The sequence below is a fragment of the Pleuronectes platessa genome, chromosome 5 (genome assembly GCF_947347685.1).
Source record: "Pleuronectes platessa chromosome 5, fPlePla1.1, whole genome shotgun sequence".
NCBI lineage: Eukaryota > Metazoa > Chordata > Actinopteri > Pleuronectiformes > Pleuronectidae > Pleuronectes > Pleuronectes platessa.
The window spans coordinates 3054666-3070672 of record NC_070630.1 but is presented as its reverse complement, the minus strand read 5'-3'; the positions used below and the strand labels follow the sequence as shown (position 1 = coordinate 3070672).

General features: G+C 46.0%; 2 protein-coding genes across 2 annotated transcripts; both read right to left on the bottom strand.

Annotated features, from left to right (window-relative positions):
- Positions 1–818: 818 nt before the first annotated feature.
- Positions 819–4473, bottom strand: LOC128440627 (claudin-3). The gene is made up of 2 exons (XM_053423397.1): positions 3811–4473; positions 819–1959 (listed from the first exon to the last, which is right to left on the bottom strand). Exons 1-2 carry the CDS (start codon positions 4307–4309, stop codon positions 1322–1324), a joined length of 1137 nt encoding a protein of 378 aa, XP_053279372.1. The 5' UTR covers positions 4310–4473; the 3' UTR covers positions 819–1321.
- Positions 4474–8347: 3874 nt separating this feature from the next.
- Positions 8348–9016, bottom strand: LOC128440147 (claudin-4-like). The gene has a single exon (XM_053422754.1). The coding sequence runs from the start codon at positions 9014–9016 to the stop codon at positions 8348–8350; it is 669 nt and encodes a 222-aa protein (XP_053278729.1).
- Between the last annotated feature and the right edge of the window lie 6991 nt (positions 9017–16007).

Sequence of the window (16007 nt, the reverse complement as noted above, 5' to 3'; positions counted from 1 at the left end):
TTACACACAAACTACCTGAAGGATCACTTCAAAGAACAGGTAAAAGGATGTGGAATGGGTTTGAGAAGAGAGTTTGATCTTTAACATTGTGAGATTGTGGATCTTGATGAAAGGAACTGATATGTGTGAGTGTGTGATTGATTTGAAGAGGCCTGCTGGGCCTGGGTGGAGTTTAGAAGATAACAGCCCAGCACGGTGGACGAGAGAAGTGGATCCATCCAGGAATCTGCCACGAGGACTTAAAGCCTCTCAGTTGCCTTGAAGACACAAAACCCTCGAGTGGAAAGTTCCTCTGCTGGACTCCTCTACCTCCATCCCACTCGCCGGCCAGCAGGAGTGTGGTGGAACACGGCAGCTCCCACCAACCGATCTGTGTGACTGTATAAATACGTGTAGCCATCATTTTGGAACTAATCACGCAAACCTGTGGAGCCCGACTTCCTGTCCCCTCTGAGCTCACCGCTTCTCACCTCCGCCCGTTAGCCGATCCCGCGGCTAATCGCTGGGAGCGCGTGTGGTTAAATCGCCAGGTGACGTGGTCCCGGGGATCAGATGTCCGGGTGTCCGTTACACCGGCACCTGGCAGCGTCTCAGTGACTCACGCTGTGCAGGGATGTGAAGTTACACAACCTCTGATGCAGCATGAGCACAAAACGCACAAATGGGTGAAGAGAAATGAGAAAAGATCGTCGTAGAAAAAGTCACGTTTATTTATAAAAAACACTTGTGAGATACATGTACAGTCGTGGAATATAAGACACAGAGACATTTGAAGGCCTCTGCCACGTCCTCACCCCCCCCCCCCCCCCCACACACACACACCCTCAACTCCACTGCACAAAAGGCTGCGTTTAATACAGTTACTACAAGTCGTTACAGGTTATTGATGATTTTTATTCAGTATTTACAGCTTGTGAACCTGTCGATGATCAGTTCTTCAGTTCAGTTCCCAGAAGTGCTTTTATTATGACATCACATGAAGCAGTAACAGTTATAAAAAAAATGTTCAGTCGTAAACATGGAGGGAGCCTGGACTCTGTTAAAAAAAATAAGCAATTGTACAATCATTATTATTGTGTTGATGTAAAAAATAGAAAAAGGCACTGAGGATATTTATTTAGGTTTAAGGCTAAAAAATATAAATTCCACTCAAATGTCCTTCAAATGAACTTTTACAGCCTCAGAAAAACAAAGAGCCTCATTCACAGATTCCTAAATACTACAGGTGGATTCAAACACATCCTTCATCGTGGAGTCTCCTTGCTTCCTTGTCTCCTTGCTCCCTCAGTCCGAGCAGTTCAGTTCCTTTTCCCACCGTCACTCATACGTAGTCTTTCCTCTCCAGCCCGGGGCCTCCAGCGGACCGCTGGGCCGAGTAGGCCATCCTGGACGGGTTGTACCTGGTCTCACGTGGAGGACAGGAGCAGCAGAGGAGGCTGCCGCCGAGAATCATGAGGGCAGCCGCCGCCCAGCCGATGTAGAGCGCGGCGCCCAGCTCCCGCCGCTGGGCGTCGGTGAGCAGCGGGTTGTAGAAGTCCCTGATGATGGTGTTGGCCGACCAGGACACGGGAATGAGCTGCATGACCCCGGAGACGATGAAGAAGACACCGGAGATGATCATCACCTTGGCCTTGGACGCCTCGTCTTCGATGCAGTTGGTGCACTTGGCCCCGGCGATGGCGACGAGCACGGCGAGGATGGCGAGCAGGATGGAGATGATGGTGAGGGCGCGGGCGGCCTGCAGGTCCTGGGACAGGGCGAGCATGGAGTCGTACACCTTACACTGCATCTGGCCCGTGCTCTGGACCACGCAGGTCATCCACAGGCCCTCCCAGATGATCTGCGCCGTCACGATGTTGCTGCCGATGAAGGCCGTCACCCGCCACATGGGGAGGGCGCACGCCGCAATGGCAATAATCCATCCCAGAATGCCCAGAGAGATGCCAATCAACTCCAGCCCTGCAGACATGCTGACACGTCTTCTTCTTCCTCTGCTGCTGCTGAGGAGGAGGAGGAGATCACAGAAAGAACTCGATCTGCAAAGAGGGGGAAGACTCGACCTGAGACCCGACCTGCAATTAAGACAACTTCAGGCTTCTCATCTGTGGGACTGTGATGATCTGTTGCCTGGACTCCACCAGTATCCTTTATAAGGCGGCGCAGGCGGAGGGGAGGAGTCGTTGAAGGAGCTGACATCATGAAAAAGGGGAGGAAGGAGCTGAGCAGTGGCTGCTCTCAGTTTACATGGCCGGCTTCCCAATGGGCCTGACTGCTCAGGGGCCCCGTGCAGCCGAGAGGCCACGAGTGGGTTGTCAGAACCAGAGCAACGGCAAATGGAGACGTTTGAAGAAGATGAGTTGTTCACCTTATCTAACAGAAAGTGGCTCATACATGTATACACCCCTCACTCGAGTGTAAGATCAGATAAACTTCTGCAGGTGACCGGTGATGCTCCTCCACGTCTCTGCCTCCGTGTCATCGCTCTGTGGTGAAAACCTCTCGCTCCATCCAGAGCACCAGCGTGTCAGAGAACTTCCCACCTCCAGATCCACTGGGCTGTCGATGAGGTCACGCTGAGGTTTGGAGAAAAGGTTTCATAAGAACAAGGAACTTTCTGAAACTCTCCTCCTCGTCTTATCTCCTCCTCTAATGATCCTACCGGTCGGCAGACTGCCCTTGGAATTCTTCGGGACAGGGTCTGTGTCTCCCTTTAGCGACTCCCCCCCCCCCCCCCCCCCCCCCTCCTTTGGCATTCTGTGGCCCTGGTGTTGACAATGCCCCCCCCCCCCCACCTGTGCAGTCTCCCCCCCACCCCCCTCACATGAAGCGGGTCCATTGTCTGGGAGCAGGGAGCCGAGTGCGGAGAAGCCGACAAAGCAGCGGTTCATGTTTTCACAGACATGTGGGAGACAAGTGAAAAGATGCTGGGAGGGAAACTCCCATAGTCCAAAGGGGGGGGGGGGGGGGGGGGGGAACCAGTCCAACACTTATCTCTGCTCACGTTGAAGATCAAACATCTCACCGGGTTTACTTTTAAGCTACTTAGTTAAAATTCCAAAGTTTAGACGGAAGATCTAAAGTTTTTTGAATCATCCCTCAAAACAAGATCATTCATTTGTCCTTTTTCATCTTTTTACATTTGTTCCCTTTTGCCAATAGTTAAAAAATTCAGTTTGTGAACATTACAAAAATATGTCTACAATTTATTTTATACGATTTTCCTCAAAACTTCTTAAAACCAGATATTTTTGGCCTCTGAGCCTCAAATAATAACGAAACAGACAAATTCATTCAAAATTAAGAACTTTAATGAAAAAAACATGTCAACAATGCAGATGAGGAGATTTGAACATTAAGCATCATGTTGCTTCTTCACATTACACAAATAACTCTGGAGCTTTTTCATGAAACACAGTTAAAACAGTATGAGTTCTCTAAATGTAGGAAACAAATGTCACAAATAGTTTAATAAAGTATAAAATAAACATCACTAACACAAAGTTGTAGCTTCACTCTTCCAAACAGACACACTAACAGAAGAAGAGTGTGGTTCCTCCCTCTCAACAGTTCAGATCCGTGTTTCAGTTCGATTCCCGTCTCGGAGCAGTTTCTGTCCGCGGTGGTAAAGTGTGAGGAGGCTGCAGGACTGAGTTCACACATAGTCTCTCCTGTTGTAGTCACTGGGGGCGAGCGACCTGGTTTGAGAGTAGATCATCTTGGACGGCGGCCCGTAGCGTTTCTCGGGTTGCGTGGGGCAGCTGGAGCAGAGGAGCCCCCCCCCGATGAGCAGGAAGGCGGCCGCGGCCCAGCCCAGGTACAGAGCGGCGCCGATCTCCCTCTTCTGCGCCTCGGGGATGATGGGGTTGTAGAACTCCATGATGATGGTGTTGGCGGACCAGGACACGGGGACGAGCTGGGTCAGGGAGGCCAGGATGAAGGCCACGCCAGCAGCTATCATCACCCGGGCCTTGGCCGTCTCCTCGTCCACGCAGTTGGTGCACTTCGCCCCCATGACGGCCACCATGAGCCCCAGGACGCCCAGCAGGATGGAGATGATGGTGAGGGCCCGCGCCGCCTGGAGGTCGCCGCTCAGAGCCAACATGGAGTCGTGGATCTTACACTGCATCTGCCCGGTGCTCTGGACCACGCAGTTCATCCAGATGCCCTCCCAGGTGACCTGAGCCGTGACGATGTTCACCCCGATGAAGGCGGTCACTCTCCACATGGGCAGGGCGCAGGACATGATGGCCGAGATCCATCCCAGGACGCCGAGGGCCACTCCGAGGATCTCCAGTCCCACTGAAGGCATGTCTGAGCTCTGTGTGGCTGCGTGGGATCAGACAGAAGAGGATTGAGGGAGTGAGGCCGATCGGACAAATCAACACAACAGTTCTCCAGAGCAGGAGGGGGAGTTCCGCTGGCTATTGGCCAGTGAAGAGTTCAGATTGTCTTGTGTCCCACCTCGTCTGAACAAAACAAACAGGACACCAGCCTTGGCATGTGAACGGCCTCGGCTTAATCATTCATCTTCCTCGGGCCCGGTAGCGCTCCCACCTGTCTGGGTGAGGGGAGAGTCAACAGAGGGCTGTGGTTAAAGGATAACAGACACAGTTAAGATCTGTGGATGAATGATTGAAAGTGGAAGGAACCAGCTTTCCCTCTACACTCGTGTCTGAGGAGACTTAAACTTTACGTTTTTGATGTTCAGACTTTTTCAACAAATCTCGATGAAATAAAATCAGGTTTATTTTGGGAACTGATTTCTATGAGTGTGTGAAATTGACGGGGGCTGCTGGGGCAGGAGATTGGTGCTCTCATGATGCTATGAACTATGTTTAATGAAGCTGTGGAAGAGGGAATCAGGGGTAAAAGGATCATTACTCTGATTATTTGCTCAAACTGAGTCTCTTAATGTTTAATTTACTGTAACCAGACTTTTTAAGGGACTCTGGGAGCTTTAGGCCAAAGGAACCTGAATTGAACTCACACCAGACTCATCATAACACAAACATCTCGTCTTCAAACAAACTTCTGAGATTCTGAAGCTTATCTCAGAAAGTGAGTCTCTGGGTTTGAACTCCTGCAGCTCATCATAGAATTTACGATCGGCAGCTGTTTTGCCTTCCTCCCAATTTGTGGCAGATCGGAATAAAAAAATTAGCGGAATGTAGTTTTTATTGGAGCAGAGAGAGTTCATAAATACTGAAGGACACAGAGGTGGTGAGGAAAAAGGCTTTTAGAGACACGATGAAGAAAATGTTTCTCTCAAAACAATCCTTGACCTTTTATAAGAGATTTAACTTCTCTTCTATTGTTTCTATTATTCAAAACAACAAGAGGATCAAATATGATGTAATGGAATCGATGGGGTGTTGAGCTATGTGCTTTCTGCAGCTTCCCTGACAGGGTTCTGTGATTAATCTGTTTCACTGGTGACCGTGGGAGCGTCATGATGGACACCACATGTGGGAGCTGCAGTGCAAACAACACAAACCCTCTGTACACACGCAGCATGTGCACAAACAACTGATACACACAACATGTATGAACCGGTGTGTATTTCTGTCAGGAATCGAACGTGTTTCCAGTGTTACAGAGAGAGTGTGGGTCTGAAACAATAGCTGGTGTGCCTTTGTGTGCACTGTGTTGATGTGTGTGTGTGTGTGTGTGTGTGTGTGTGTGTGTGTGTGTGTGTGTGTGTGTTTGTGGTGGGGCGGGGGGGGGGGGGGTTATCAGTGTCCTTGCTCTGAAGGTCACAGAGCATCGGGGGCTTCTGCCTCAGTTTAACTTCTGCACGTGCCACAAGAGAAAATACCCTCCTCTATTTACCCCCCCCCCCCCCCCCCCCCCACACACACACTCACCTCCTGTAGCTTCAGGAGGCATTAATCATTCTTACAGCTTCGAAACCCCCCTTTGCTGTTCACTAGTAAATTATTATGGTAGAAACCCTTGATTTCCCGGTGAGGGCCTGGACACGTGCATCTCCATCGCTAAAAGCAAAATCTACATCCTGTTCCCAGTTGTCCACTGGCCAGAAGGTTGCTGGTTCCATCTCTGGCTCTTGGGAGTGACCAAAACACAGAGTCTGATTGAAAAGAGGCGAATGTGATACTGTAAAGTGCTTTGAGGACATTTACCATTTATCTGTAATGGATAAACAAAGTCCTCACTGGACTTTAGGGGAAATTTTGCCCCAGACTGAAGCAAGGCATCATTTTGACGTGAGGGATAAAAAGAGTTACAGTCGCGGGGCAGAACAAACAAGACACACAAATGGTGAAATAGGATCCACACTCACTGAAAGTGTGTGCATGAGCGGGCACAAACCCAACAAGGAGAGAAGAGGGAGGCTTGAGCGAGCACAGACTCACATTAGAGGAGGAGACACACACACACACACACACACACACACACACACACACACACACACACACACACACTCACACACACACACACTCACTCACTCACTCACACACACATGGTTATGAGGAAACCTGTGCTAGAAAGAACATAGAAAGTGACTAACTACTTTTATTGGACAACAGCTAAAGACGCTATTAATGTACAACTACTATAAGATCTGCAGTTATTTGTTTTATTGTGCATCATCACACATCTCACTGACCACGAGCTGGAGACCCCTCCAGTGGGTTTTAACGAGCGTTTGCAAACGATCATCATGTTGTGAAACATTTGCCACAAACAGAAAACCAGCTGCAGGACAGACAGATAAATAAATGAAGCCAGTTCCTCTCATCTCATCGTGGTTCTGGGTTCTGAACAAGCAGTATCAGGGTCTCCGGTTCTCAGGAGGTTACACCGGGACCTTCTTCATGTGGTCGCTCATGCAGTTTCCTCCCGTGAGAACAAAGGACAGCACGTCTCTGTATCAGCTGGTGGCTCAGATTTCACCTCATCTTCATCGTCAGCCCCCTGCTCTCCTGCTGAGGACACAGATCTATAGAGCTGTGTGTTGATCGCTCGACCTCCATGACCTTGACCCACTCTCGGCCAGAAGCTCCTCAGATGTCTCTTATTGTTTTTATCTCTTTGCAGAATTCCTCCCATCTTCTTGTCAAAGCAACAGTTTTATAATGATGAAACGCATTGCTTCATCTAATCAGCCCCTTTTGGCAACAATAATGTGCAAGTTGCATTTTTCATTTCACCTCATCAACAGGGTTTTGTTATTGTTAAATAAAGTCTAGTATATATTCCAGTTTTACAAAACCTTGTTTATCCTAAGAGGCTTTTCCCCCGACAGCACCTGATTTTATTTTGACATTGTGAGCTGCAGAGTCTCGATACCAGTGAGTGTAGCTCAGGAAGTGAGCAGCTGATCAACAGGGTCTTTGTGGCTCCGCACTCTGGCTCACGTTTCCTCACAGATACAAACTTTTTCTTTTTTACCTCTGAGTCAGTTTCACCCTCACAAATGGAGCTCAGGCTACAATGGAAGGGAAGCAGAGGCTGATCTTCTGGAACAAGCCCCCCCATTGTTCCTCTCCACCATTTGCATTGAAATGAAATACCTAATTTTTGTGTGCGCCGGTCGAGCGCTCATTGGTCGGAGCCCGGCAGCTGCCACATACCTCGGTGCTCGTGATGTTACACTTTATATCCATCAACGTCTGACTCAGTGGCAAAGTTACAAACTGCTAAATAACAAGAAGAAGGTTTTTCTTTTCTCATTTAAAAGTTTTAATCTGAGCTGATCTGCATCTGGATATCAAAGACAGCTGAATTAAAAAAAGAGAGAATCTGCTTGTGGAGCAGTGAATCCCTGATAACCCAGTGACCGACATGTGATGGAACACGTGACCCTGGAGCTGGTCTCAGGTCAGACAACGTGATTTACAAGCTCACAGATCTCTGCAAAGTGGGTGAGTGCTGGTGAACGTGCACCAGTTCTCAGATCAGCATTTACAAGGTTTCAAACCTGGAAGACAAACTGCTGCACTGATGAGAGAACAGGGACACATGTGGAAATCTGCAGAGATAAAGTTCTGCAGCTTTGACTTTGAAGAAGAATGAAACCTCAAATACAAAATAAGAGAGATTAGGTTTTTTCAGCCCACATTAAAACATTATGCTTCAAAACTTAGTTTCAATCATGCAAAACCTTTTTTATTAGATTTAAAGCTTTCAATGCCTTTCTTCAGTTTCAGGATATGACATATTTACTCCATATAAAATGTATTGAAACACAAAAATAAAATAAACATAAGGCAAATGGTCTTGACATCATCAAATCATGAAGCTTGCAATTAAAACCAGCGTCGTCCTCCGCACACTGACCCTGGATCAGTCAGTGTTATTGTTTCTTCTTCACGCTCACACACGTTTACACATAGTCTCTTCTGGTGTATCCGTTCACTGACAGCGGTTTGACAGCCGAGTAGTCCTCACGCGGCGGCACAGGGCCCCCCCCCCTCGGCGCCGCGGCCGGCCTGGGGGGGCAGGAGCAACACAACAGGACCCCCCCAATGATCAGCAGGCAGGACGCAGCCCAGCCAAAGTACAGAGCGTTGCCGAACTCCCTCTTGCCCGTCTCCTCCAGCAGCGGGTCGTAGAAGCCCAGCACGATGGCGTGGGCCGTCCAGGACACGGCCACCAGCAGCAGCAGCCCGGCCACCACGAAGGTTCCCCCGGCAGCCACCACCAGCTTCGGCTTGCTGCTCACGTCCCGGCTGCAGTTGGTGCACTTGGCCCCGGCCACCGCCAGGCCGATGCCCACGATGCACAGCACCATGGAGACGATGACCAGGGCCCGGGCCGCCTGCAGGTCCTCGGGGAGCCCCAGCATGGAGTCGTGCACCCTGCAGTGCATCTGACCCGTGCTCTGCACCGAGCAGTTCATCCACAAGCCCTCCCAGATCACCTGGGAGATGACGATGTTCTGACCGATGAAGGCGGCCACGCGCCACATGGGCAGGCCGCAGGCCACCATCACCCCCAGCCACCCGGCCACCGCCAGGATCATGCCGAGGATCTCCACGCCGGCGGAGTACATGGCTGGAGCCGGGGATGAAGAAGGAGCCGGTCAGACCGAGTGCCAGGTCTGAGTGGATAGAAGGCCCTCTGTGTCCGAGGCTCAGCCCTCCTGAGATGGAGGCGATATCGGATCTCGTTGACTCTAAGTCCTGCGTAAGAGTTTTAGAGAGGGTGAGGGGGGGGGGGGACAGATTCTACCTTCTTTATACAGCTTAGACGACTGAAGGTGGAGTCAGCTTCAGGTGGCATCATGTTTACCTTCAATCTACACATGAAGACACTTCAGATTTCTATACGTACGTAAAAACACCTTTAAATGTATGTAAATCAGTCATCAGCAGAAACCATTCTGTGAAGAACAATAAAATATTAAACTTGGTCTCTGGTCAAACATGTTTCCTTTTCCACACGTCATTTACACAGAGTACACAAGTACCTGTAAGTACTCAGTTCTGATTATACTAAAACACGAGTGATTTTTTAAAGTATTTTTTACAAATTTGAGAAAGCGGACGTGTGACAACCTTGAAGAGAATCGCTGAGTCACCATCTGAATGAGATCTCCCTGCAAGATGAGAAGAGCAACAATGACCGGCCTTGTTTTTGTTGGTCCGCTCCTCGATCCCACCTGAGAGGAGAGAGAGAGACACAGGGACTCATTCTGCTTCAGTCCTGTCCTCAGACCGGAGGCCGAGTGGTTCCACATCCAAATAAACAAACTGGGAACATCAGTGAACTGGTGTGAGCCGATGACACTCCTCTGGATCCTAATGGCAAACGTTAAAACCATTAAAACATACCTGGGACTCAATGCTTGGTTCCCTATCCTAAAAATCTAACTCTTAATAATAAGAGCTCAAACTTCTGTCAGAGGAAGTTTATCAATCAGATCAATTCATTATTATTCCCTGAGAAAGATTTGTGTTCATCTGTTCAGTTGTTTTTGTGTAAACTCAGTCAAACTAACAAACACACAAAAACATCCAACACATAAACGATCAAGGGGGAAAATATAACGACAAAAGTCCCAGAAATGTGAGAAAAACATCCCAAGTTGAATTTGAATCTTTATCTGAATCCATGTTTATCTCGCTGAGCTCTTGATGAATAGAAAACAATATCTCCTCATGTATCTAGAACAACTGGTAGAATCCAGAATAGCTCCTTTGTGCGACGCCAGGTGAGCTCTCTGTCATTACAGGCTTTCCTCCAATGAACAGGGGTCACCTGGGGTCAGCGGTCAGAATGATCACTGCTGCTATCTTGTGGTTTACCTCCTCCACCCACACACATACACACACACACACATACACACATACACACACTCCCATCCTCCCGCACCAACACAGACACACACCTGACAGAAACTGGTTAGTCAGAGGAATGAAATCCAAAAAACATCGACTCCTCTGTTTTAATCGTTTTTTTTCTCCTTCAGTTGAGAAAATGTTGCTCATTCAAACTCAAGTTCTCCACATTTATTATATTTATGTTTATGATTTGTTCTCAAAGATCATTTCTGTCACTTGAGGTCTGAGGCTTCATGATTGACAGCCGTGGTCACTACTGAGCCGACTCATGGCTGCAAAGGACCAAGGAAAAGGATAAATATCTAATATATTTGAGATAATTTGGACATTGGTGGAGGAAGTACTCAAATATTCTACCTGGTAAAAGTGCAGTAAAAGTACCACATTTACTTTTCTGCTTGAGTAAAAGTATCAATAGCATAAGTACTTGCTTTAGTATATGCTTAAAGTATTAAAAGTAGTTGCAGATTGTCGCCTATTCCTTAAAAAACGTCCTACTACATCATTATCTGTGTCCGCTGTGTATTTTGTTTAATTCAACATTAACACACAGAAGAATGAAGCTCATGAAAACACAACTTAATTAATGTCATTGTAAAAATGTAGTATTCGAAAAGTACAGATATTTGCTGATCTAGGTAGATGAGTAAATAGTGAAAGTATCCACAGATAAATATATACAAGTGAAGTACAGATACATGAAACATGGAGTGATGCAGTACTTTGGTCACATCCCACCACTGGAAGTTGAGATGCGTTTCTGCTTTAACAAACAAATCCAGTTACCACTTTGGAGAACTGTGTTTATTTGAAAGATTACAATTGTACCTTTGTGTGCGTTAAACTGTAAACATGTGTTGTTACAGGCAGGGGGAGCCAGTATCTCATTATGTCCGTGTTGTGTTGATTATATTTGTCTCTGAGAAAACGCCCTGCATGAGAACATGGGGAGGGGGGGGTGGGGGGGGGGGGGGGCACGTTGGTGTGTATTTCTCATATCAGTGTTTATAAAAATGTGTTACTGTTTACACACAAAACTCCGGTTGGCTGAGAAACCAAGTCTTTAACTCGTCTTGTGATAAACACTTCAAAAAGATTAACATCAGTTTGTTATGTATTACCTGATTTATACTCTGTTTGCTTTTATTTATTTTCTCTCACATATTGTCCCCTAAATGCAGATTGTGAGTCTTATAATGGTTCAGTCCTCCGCTGTCCCTGAAGTGTCCACTGAGGACGTCCTTCCAGTCAAACACTGTGTCCGTCCTCGGCCTCACTTCCCTCCGGGCGGCCGAGGGGAGTTCATCTCTACGTCCTGGAGGTGAAAGGGGAGTTTCTAATTCCAAGGAAAAGTATTTGTATGTCTCATGGAACCTCAGTGGATCCACAGATAAGCTCTGATAAAACAGCCTGAATCCCTGCGTGTGATTGGTTAATGCATCTGGGAGACGCTCACATTTTTTTGGGCCTTTTACCAACTCAGGTTTTTCAGTAGCAGTAAACTGACCATGTGTTTTTCTCAACGCCCTGATAACAGCTTTCTACACACAGTGTCCAAAACACACGAGAACACTTCAAAAGCATGTGAGTTGCTCAATAAAGCAACTGACCAAAAAAACATTATTGCACAATAAAGGTAGACTCACAAATCATTGTGAAAGATTTAATACACTTAAATAAGATGCAGAATAAATATGTGAAAAGCAGAACAAGGGATTATGTTACTCAGGAAGTAAGGATGATGTTTTAATGTCAAAACTATTTTCAGAAAACTGAACAGACCCACGTGAGCCTTTATTGACATTTCTCTGTTTGTTCTTTCTCTCTTTTCACAGGAAAACTCAGGAGCTACAAAGTTTTTGACGTTAAACTTTCAGGGATTTGATTTGTTCTTTCATGCAGCTCTTTGTGTTCTGCTCTGTAAAAAGAAAAAGCTCTGTTCAATTTCAGACGTCAATACAAGTTGTGTCCTCAAAACAAGCAAATCTGTCACGAAAAACAAGTTATTTTAGTTCATATCTTTTTAAAATAAGTTAAAAAGAAATCCAGTGAAGCTAATTACCACTCAAAAACTAGTAACTAACAAAAAAAACAAATTATTGTTTATTTGTAAACAAGGAAAGATGATAACTCTCTTAGATTTGATTTATTTCAAAAATACAAGATACACAAACTGTGTAGAGTTAACAAAGCTCGTATTATAAACCTGTTTCCATCTGGACGGCTTCAGGAACAACCCGTCGCATTTTTACAAGAACTTTTCCTTTATGAAACTTTCTTGCGAATCTTTATGATGCAATTATGTTATTTCTCTGGTGTGATGAATATTTTTAGATTGAACTAAAGCACCTGTTATAGTTTCAGTCCACAGAACCTCACTCTATATTTACTGTGAGTCACGACTGCACATGCACATCCAGTTTGTGTTGTTTTTACTTGATTCGTGCAGTAGAACATCAGGGCTGTTGTGTTGTGTTGTGTTGTTTTCCAAACCAGACACAATCATCATTCAGGGAGTGCACCACGTCCTCGACAGGTGCACTAACCCGACGGCTGCATTCCCTTGGAGAAACACATGCTGCTACTTGCAGAGCACCTTGCTGAACATTCACCTGAGCGGCAGCCAGTCGGACCGGTTCCTACAGGTGCTGCTGTCTAGTGCGGGCTGTGAGTTCTTCACGATCCAAAACTATCACATTTGTCAACATAATTCAAAAAACGTGTGTTTCTTTAGATGTGAGGTTTCAGCACCGATGTGTGTTCATGTTTAGAGAAATAGCACCGGAGCCCAGAGAGAGAAGTCAAGTGAAGGATTAACAAAAACAAAAAACACGCTTTAGGGAAGTCAAACATTCAAATAAATAAGAATAAGGAAGCTTTGGTTGCTTCTGTTTTTCCTGGGAAGACCAACAAAGGGCACATCACTAACATATACTGTAAATACACAAATAACAAACCCTCAGTCCTTCACAACCTGAGCGGCTCACTGAGTGTGAACCGACACTCGTGGCAGCTAAAGCAGAAATGAACTCATGTTTCACACGTTATCTTTGTCACTGTTAAAGACATTAGATGAGATTTGCTTTTGAAACTTTCTCCATAAGCAAGATAACAAAAACAATCAACTATACAAACAGAAAACAGATCTGAAGCTTTGTGTCCTGGAAAGAGAGAATAACAGAAATGAGAATAATTAGTTTGACGTGTTATTTACACTTTACGTCATCTTGAGTCTTGAGGAGCTTCCTGTTTGGGTCATGTGACCACGTGTCAGGGAACATGCATGAGTCACCGAAGATCCCACAGAGATACTGGCTGTCCCAAAATCATCCACTGAAACTGTGACTGTACTGGAAAACAGCCTCAGGGCTCGCAGTGATGACATCACACACACACACACACACACACACACACACACACACACACTTCTGATACATTAAACTATTTTAATCTCCTGGAAAAACACAAACAATGTAACTAAGAACAAATCTCATTACATTACTGCTCAAAACTGATTTTTCTTATTCTTTCACACAAACATAAACTGATCAAATTCACACAATACATTTCTAATCATATTCTATAGCTACCTGACTTTTCCCTGCAATGCATCATGGGTCATTATTGATTCTACCTTTGCTAACATCGCTTATTTTATAACTGCAAATTGATATACTGGTAATTAGTGGTTTCCCACCCTGAACGATTCTGTCTTTAAAGAGGGACACATGGCCGCTCCCCAAAAGTGAAGCCGAGGTGGTGGCTGGCTCCTCCTCCATGTTAGCAGGAGGGACATGGACACAGTGTTCATTACATTACTACGGCACAAACACACATAATGGCAGCGTTCCTATGTGGGAGATTTGGGCTTCATTTCTGGACAGTGGGAGAACTGGGGAACCGTCTCTGTATACTGGCTGTGACTCGAACAGTCAAACTGGTTGTTTGTAGTTAAACTGTTTATTAGCAACTCCAGCAAACTGTCCTGGAATAGATCCTCCTTCGTGAAGATGTCATTGTATTAAACATAAAAAATCGGGATGACAAAATAATAGCAACACCTTTCAGCCCAGATAAACAAACTAACATGTCAGACAGGTCTAACCGGGTGTGACCAATAAACTGACAGCTACGTGTACACACACACACACACACACACAAACAGACACACACACACACACATTTGATCTACATCTGTTGATCAACTTTAAATTCTGGGGAATTCTAGTCAAATTTAAAATCCACAGACTGTCAGTGGTGGACAAAGCGACTGACGGCACCGGGGTTGTGTGTTGAACCTGAAGCTGCACCGTGGCCCAGCCTTCTTAACTGACGGGTTGGACAAGTGGGTGAGAGCAGGAGTCGGCCGTTACTGGGAAGTCTGGGCTTGCCTCAGACAACCTGCTGACACTTGTCCCTTCTGCTCCCTCTGGCACTTTCTCACGGCTGCAGAACACGCTCCGGTCCTCTTCTGCAAATATGTTGCCTCAGTGAGCAGCGTTACTTTCAAAACAAAATGCACGACTTGATTTGAATCAGTTGCAGAATATGCACGTGTGAGGTTATTCCGTGTGGGATAAGTGGTCTTGTATGTGAAATGAGGCATGTTCTTGTCCGAGGCCGATCAGGACGCACACATCACACTAATCTCACCCTGAAACCATCTCTCCTCAGAGTCTTAATTGTGGAAATTCCTCTGAGCCTCCTTGTGTGTGGAACCCAATCTCCATGGCCGGGCCAAAGTCTCTTTAATGATCTTACCTTGGATAAAATAGAGGCATTATAGTCCTAACGGTAGTTTTGGCTCTCAAACACTGCCCCCATTCATTTCTTGAAACAATCTGATTCTCTCTCTACCTCTCGTTGCCCCTTCTCACTATCCCCTCTCTCTTTTTGCATCAGTTTGTCAACTGGATCACTTGGCACGGTGTTTACCAGCTCCCCAACATCTCCCTCCTGATGCCTCCTCACTGTGGACCACTGCTGAGGATCCAGGTGGGACGTGGGCTGCACGTTCTCCTCCACAGATAAACCTCGGTGAGAAGAAGGCTGCGACCCGTCAGCCGCCAAGCACTGACAACTCTGAAAGGTCAGCCGGGTTTTATTCTTCATATTAACTCTTCATGAGAGCACGTCAAAGGTTAAAATATCAATCTTTGTGGTTGATATTGACAGATAAATAGGTGTTTTATGATTTTCACACCCTTGCTTTTGTTTTATAGCTTTTGTTTTGTAAGACTTTCCAGGGGAAGTCATTTTATTTGTGCTTTTCTGTTACACTTCTGTTTAAATCTGTGCAGGATGTGATATGAGCTTGTATTGGTGCAAACACCCGAGGGTGCAGAAGCTGATTAACAGCAGTTTATAATTTATCAGTCACTTATTTATCATTAACAATGTGCTGTTTGGATTGAGTTACACAGAACAGTGACTCTTGTTATATTCTGTGGTCTCAGGATTAAAACTAACACAAAGTAAAAGTGTAGTGAGAGAATAGTCATGTTATGCACTTGTGGATATGATTTATGCAGAGTTTATTCTCTTGAACACTTGTTGTCACTTGTACAATTTCCATTGAGGACGATTGTGCATCTGCAAACAAAAGCTTGTGTGTTCTCCCCTCGACCTGAAACCCGCTCACACACCAAAGGTCAAATGTTAACACGCGACATCGAGAAGCAAAAAAACTTGCATCAAATC